General features: G+C 44.8%; 1 protein-coding gene across 1 annotated transcript in view; it reads right to left on the bottom strand.

The window, feature by feature from the left end:
* The window catches only part of PRKAR2B (protein kinase cAMP-dependent type II regulatory subunit beta), a gene marked incomplete at its 5' end in the record, with an annotated part of 28,745 nt that extends 22,746 nt beyond the window's left edge, over positions 1–5,999 (bottom strand). The window contains one exon of the mRNA XM_015828789.1: positions 5,964–5,999. Within this exon, the coding sequence (XP_015684275.1) occupies positions 5,964–5,999 (36 nt within the window). The remainder of the gene's footprint in view (positions 1–5,963) is intronic.
* Positions 6,000–6,881: the final 882 nt, after the last annotated feature.

Genomic DNA, 6,881 nt, shown 5'->3' with positions numbered 1-6,881 from the left:
TTGTAAAGTGGTATTAACAGTTCACGTGATCTTGATTCTATCCCTCTTTTAATGCAGCCCAGCACCGTGTTGGCTTTTTTGGCAGCTGCAGCACACGGCTGGCTCCTATTTAGGTGATTGTCCACTAGGACTCCGAGATCCCTCTCACAGTTACTACTATTGAGCAAGGTACCCCCTATACTATACCTGTACATTTGGTTTTTCTTGCCTAAATGTAGAACCTTACTTTTTTCACCCTTGAATTTCATTTTGTTGGATAGCGCCCAGTGTTCAAGTCTGTCCAGATCCTCCTGTATCCTAAGCCTGTCTTCTGGAGTGTTGGCTATTCCTGCCAGCTTGGTGTCGTCTGCAAATTTGATGTATTTGTTGTATCTGATTAAACCACATATGGCTGGTTTTATCTCATTAAGACAGTGTGCTATATTTAAAGGGAAAGAGACACATGGATGTCTGACTTCTTCCTAACGTGTGTTTTTCCCTTCCTTTTCTCCCTGCCCATGTGTCTCTTCCAGGATGTGTCTCTAAATGAAACTTTACAACTTCCAGGTGTTCCAAACCAGAGCCAGCGTTTTTGAAAAATAACAGATTTCTATTGGATTTCTTGTGTCCTCTGCCTGCACATGTCAACCGTCAGGTGTCAAGAAACACAATTTTTCATATTAGACTCTTTTCTGTTACGCCAATAAAGGACTTTAGCCAGAGAAAAAGACAGGAAACCGAACCACTTACAAGGGAAACATGACTTTTATTTGTAATAAATCTCAAATACAAGACCAGTAGGTGTCAATGGTCCAAAATATATAACAAGGCCATATCTTTGCAGGCACACAAGTGTGGCCAAAACAATTCTCAAGTTGTTTTCCCTAAAATTTGCCTTTGGGGAAGATGTCTTTTGGATAGATAAAGCAAAATTGGAACTTTTTTGTCTGTCACAGAAAGAAAAAAACGATGCTTTTTTGGAAAAGAACCTCAACCCGACAATTAAAAGATCCTATAAAATTATGGGGTAGTTTTGTGGCCTTTGGCACCAAGTGTCTTGGATCCGTACAGAAGATTAATGAAGACAGCTCTTGTCTCAGAGTTATGGCTACCCCATTGCTGGAGATTAATGGGGTAGAGATTAATCCAGAATGGTATAGGCCAGGGGTAGGCAACCTTGGCTCTTTTATGACTCGTGGACTTCAACTCCCAGAATTCCTGAGCCAGCCACGCTGAGGGGAAAGGGAGAGGTTTCCAAGCTGAGCCATGCTGGCTCAGGAATTCTGGGAGTTGAAGTCCACAAGTCATAAAAGGGCTAAGTTTGAAGACCCCTGGTATAGGGTCTCCTGCTTGAGCAGGGGGTTGGACTAGAAGACCTCCAGGGCCCCTTCCAACTCTGTTATTCTGTTGTATTCTGGAGCCAAGCAACCAACCTACAAACCCCTCAGAATCCAAATCAACCACACAGCCCACCAGAGACAGCACCGACCTCAAACAATACACGCCAGCCCCCCTCCCACCAGCAGTTCACCCCCCCAATGACCCTGACTTGATGTAACCTCCCCATCACAACATCCATCACAAGACCCTCACTGATGACTCAGACCTGACCCATCACAAGACTCTCAGGTGACACATCCACACCTGAAGCCCTTATGAACATTGACATCCCCTCAACTCCGCTGAAGATGTCACCTAGCCTGGTAACGAAATATTTGGAAACCAACCCATCAGCTCAGAGAACGTACCTTCACCCTCATCCTACAGACTCACACCTGACCCATCACAAGACCCATCACAGACCCTCACTCGACACACCCACATCTGAAGCCCTTATCAACAGAAGAACACCGACACTGACGTCCCCTCAACTCTGCTGAAGATGTCACCTAGCCTGGTAGCAAAAATTCGGAAACCAACCCACAACCTCGAAGAACGAACCTTCACCCTCACCAAACATAATGCCCAGACTTAGAAACTCTTTCTGAGAGCCATTGAGGTCACTTTGAGGTTCTTCTGTACCCTCAGAGACATCCGAGTCAGAGTGCAAATGGGTGTGGAAACTTCTTGGAACTGCTGAAAGGACCAGAAATAGGTGGTGTTGTATCCCTTCCCCTCTGTTGTGAGGGGGCTGTTCCATCTTAACGTAGATGGTTACCAGCATCAAATTGCTGGTTGTGCAGTTCACAAGTAGGCTGGCTTGGTCGCTCAACAGCGAGACCCCGGTGAAGCGGGCACAGCAGTGCCTGCATTTTCCGCGTCGCATGAGAAAAGCATGTCTTCCTTCCCCTGTCCTTATCACTTTCTACAGAGCGACGATCGAGAGCATCCTGTCATATAGCATCACAGTCTGGTTTAGAAGCATCCCTGCTTCGGACAGGAAGGCGGTGCAGAGAGTGGTGAGGACAGCAGAAAAGATCATTGGCAGTTCCCTCCCTTCCATCCAGGACATGGCACAGAAGCGTTGCTTGAGCAGGGTCCGTAAGATTGTCTGGGACACTACACACCCTCTCCATGACCTGTTTTCCTTGTTACCTTCTGGGAGGGGGCTCCGTGGTATCCGAAGCAGAATATCCAGATTGTCACAGCTTTGTTCCATACAGTGTCAACCTTGTGAACTCTAAAGCTTCCTCCTTCCGTTATGTACTCAAGATGGACAGTGATTAATATGTATCTGTTACTTATATGTAAGGGTGTAGGTCTATACATATGTTATATATAGTGCGTGTTATGTATGTGTACACTTTGAGAGGAAGCAACTAAATTTCATTTTTTAATGTGTGCCATTGTGCCCACAGGGAAAAATGACGATAAAGGTTATCTAGTCTCTTTGACTCTCTTTCAAACCAATGGTCCTCTCTGCCCAGAATGTGGACTTTGTTGTCTTTAAAATGCAGATGGGTCGCTGGATCTTGTCCTTTGGGATAACCATGACTGAGGATCTCCATAGACATCTGGTAACCCTAGACCAGGGGTAGGCCACCTTGGCTCTTTTATGACTTGTGGACTTCAACTCCCAGAATTCCTCAGCCAATTTTGCTGGCTGAGGAATTCTGGGAGTTGAAGTCCACAAGTCATAAAAGAGCCAAGGTGGCCTACCCCTGCCCTAGACATGCCCAACACCTGTTCACACAACACATGTTTAATAGAGCTACAGCAAGCTGCCAGTCAGCAGAAAGGAACTAATAGAAAAACACAGCTGAAATGCTGCAGGATATTATCATTCATTCTCTCTGGAGATGTTCCCAGTCCAAAATCCGCCCCCCACTCCAGTTTGTTAAAAAAATATCCGGAATTTGGATGGAAGTAATTACCAGTCAAAAAGACTAGGGTAACTTCGGAGAAGTTTTCACAGCCAAGTCAGATCCCTATAAAAGATTCAAATTTTTTTTATGTCATACTTAGAACATCATACCCTTTCTCTAGAGGAAAAAATTCTATTTCTGTACAAGAGAATATACGTTAGCTAATTTGAAAAAGTCCTACTTAAATTCCTCTAATGTGTTCTCCCCACTGCTGAATATTAATTGTTCTTTGTTTTACTCGGTGCATTAAACTCTTGAGGTATTAAACAGTTTCGGTTACTTCTTCAGCTTCGACCATTATGTTCTTCTCAGATTCTTCTGCTTAGCCGCCACAATCCACGTAATTTTATGGTACAGATGGACACCTGCTAATGTGAACATTTCCTGCCTTCTACTAAATAAGGTCACTGATGGATCTCTACAGGACAGTCTGTCCAATCTTGGTGGCTCTGAGACTTTTGGACTTCAACTCCCAGAATTCCCCAGCCAACCGATTTATTGCTAAGCAACCTATGCTTAGAAATCTTCTTAACAGTCAGCACCTGCCTGGAATTAGACAAGAGTCCACAGAATCCAAGGAAGGCTGGACTTAGTCCACTGGTGGCTACGTAGGGATTCTAGGCTGATTCCTCTTTTGACTCCGCCTCCAGGTTCTCTCCCATTATCTCTACCCAGATAATGTCATTGTCCTGCCTCCCATCACAATGCCATGCCTGCCATCTTGAATGATTCTGACACGTACCCTGTCCACTCAGCTGGCTAGCACCATTTAGGCTTGCTCTGAACCAGGACTTTTTTTTTTTTTAACCTACTTCAAAAACTGGAACATATTGGAAAAACCAATTCAGCGTCCCCCGTAATCGGGATTAATAATTCAGACTGCAGCTGACAAAAGCAAAGCATCTCCCATCTTGATCTTTTCACCATCTTCACTAGAAGGTGGGCTTTTGAGGAAGCCAGCCTGCAGATGAATCTTTCATTCAACATTGTTTAATCTAGGTCAGCGTCTCTCAACGCTGGCAGCTGGAAGATGGATGGACTACAGCTTGCTGGCTGGGGAATTCTGGGAGTTGTAGTCTACCCATCTTCCAGCTGCCGACGTTGAGAGACACTGGTCTATGTGAATGACTTGGCTACCCATTGGGGGAAAAAACCTTTGTTAGAGGGAGGGATCCAGGAGACCAGGGCATGGCACTAAAAAGCAGAGACATCACCCTGCCAACAAAAGTCCGTATAGTCAAGGCCATGGTTTTCCCAGTTGCAATGTATGGCTGTGAAAGTTGGACCATAAGAAAGGCCGAGCGCCAAAGAATGGAGGCCTTTGAACTCTGGTGCTGGAGAAGACTCCTGCGAGTCCCCTGGACTGCAAGGCGATCCAACCGGTCAGTCCTAGAGGAGATCAACCCCGACTGCTCTTTAGAAGGCCAGATCCTGAAGTTGAAACTCAAGTCCTTTGGCCACCTAATGAGAAGGAAGGACTCCCTGGAGAAAAGCCTAATGCTGGGAAAGATGGAGGGCAAGAGAAGAAGGGGACGACAGAGAAGGAGGTGGCTGGATGGAGTCCCTGAAGCAGGAGGCGTGAGCTTCAATGGACTCCAGAAGATGGTAGAGGACAGGAAGGCCTGGAGGAACGTGGTCCATGGGGTCGCGATGGGTCGGACACGACTTCGCAACTAACAACAACAACAACCGAGCCACTGTCCCTTCCCCACATTTAATAAGCACAGGAGGAGGGGGGGGGATGTTGGCCAGTCTGCTGCCGAAAAGGACGCACCCCGCTTGAAAGATAAAGATGTAACCAGGATAGATTTGCATGGAACGGTGCCACCACAGCTGCTGTGCCCAATTATGGCTATGTCGAATATATATATATATATTAAAAAAAAAACCCTGTTAATAGTCTCAGCGTGTTGGCTGGATTATCTGCTAAATAATTAATGCCCCATATTATTGTCAGCAGGTGCTTCGACAATTAACCTCTGGCTATTTAATTGGTAATTTCTGCCAGGCTGAAGCGGGCCATCCTTAAACATGAATCTAATACAGAGAGACAGAGAAAAAGAAACATTTTGGCCGTCCGAATCCTTCAATCGTAAGAATAATATCCGTGAGTAATAAGTTCTGAAGGCAGACAGTCTCCCATTTTGGATTCAGGGGTCTTTTGCCCATTCAGCTGGCGTCTATGGCGTACAGGCGATCCTCGACTTGTTATAATTCACTTAGTGACCGTTCGAAGTTACCACAGCACGGGGGAAAAAGTGACTGATGACCGTTTTTCAGAGTTACGACCGTTGCAGCATCCCCAGGGTCACATGGTCAAAATTCAGACACTTGGCAATTCAGACACTCATATTTATGACGGTCGCAGTGTTCCCGGAGTCACGTGATCCCCCTTTTGCGACCTTCTGACAAGAAAAGTCAATGGGGAAGCCAGATTCGCTTAACGACCGTGTTACTAACTTAACAACTGCAGTGATTGACTTAACAACTGTAGCAAGAAAGGTCATAAAACGGGAGAAAACTCACCGAACAAATGTCAAGTGTAACAGATAAATTACATTTTAGAAACATGGGAATGTAAGGGCTTTTATCTGCAATGAAAACATTAACGTTACAGTAAATGACAAATAACAATGTTTCGGTAATCAACTGAGGGAATATTTAAATTTAGGAACTGACCTGATGCTCGTCTCGTGAAGCGGTTAATCACAGGGGCTAAAAGAAATGAAAGACAACAGAGAGGGCATTAGTCACTATCAAAGTAAAATACACACACGTGCGGTTTTCCAAGCTACGTGAACGCAGTTTTTAATCCATTATAATGATCACAATTCATTTCCGTAAAACGGCTGATAAAAATTAAAGTCCCGCCTGGGATGAAATTGCTCCAACTGATTTCTTGGGAGGGAAAGAAATAATGACTTTATGAAATTCAAAGGAATGAGGAAAAAAGTAACGGGGGGGGGGGGGGGAGAAGGGGAAGGAACAGAAAGTCAAATATTAAATTCCACTTTGATGTTCACTTCTCTTTTATCTCTCCAAGCAACAGTTCCTGTGTCTTCGGAACCAAACCCTCTTCCTTCACAATATTTGAAAATGTCATTTTTTTCACTTTTATGCACATCAGCTTTTAATTGAAATGTGGAACAATCAATCAGCTGTTTGCCTCCAACACAAAACTGCTTGTCTCAAAAACTTGTCATAAGATCCGAAAGCCACATCCAGGCAGTCCTCGACAATGGAGTCCAAAATTTATGTTGCTAAGTGAGGAATTTGTTAAGTGAGTTTTGCCCCATTTTACGACTTTTTTTGCCACAACTGTTAAGGGAACCACTGCAGTTGTTAAGTTAGTAACACAGTTGTCAATAATGATGATGATGATGATGATGATGATAATAATAATAATAAAAGTTGGAAGGGACTTTGGAGGTCATCTAGTCCAGCCCCCTGCTCAGGCAGGAAACCCTACACCAGGGGTAGGCAACCTTGGTTCTTTTATGACTCGTGGACTTCAACTCCCAGAATTCCTGAGCCAGCCACGCTGAGGGGAAAGAGGGAGGTTTCCAAGCTGAGCCATGCTAGCTCAGGAATTCTGGG

Source organism: Protobothrops mucrosquamatus, unplaced genomic scaffold (genome assembly GCF_001527695.2).
Source record: "Protobothrops mucrosquamatus isolate PMUCROS unplaced genomic scaffold, P.Mucros_1.0 scaffold4909, whole genome shotgun sequence".
NCBI lineage: Eukaryota > Metazoa > Chordata > Lepidosauria > Squamata > Viperidae > Protobothrops > Protobothrops mucrosquamatus.
The sequence above is the reverse complement of the archived record's forward strand: the minus strand, read 5'-3'. Positions and strand labels throughout refer to the sequence as shown.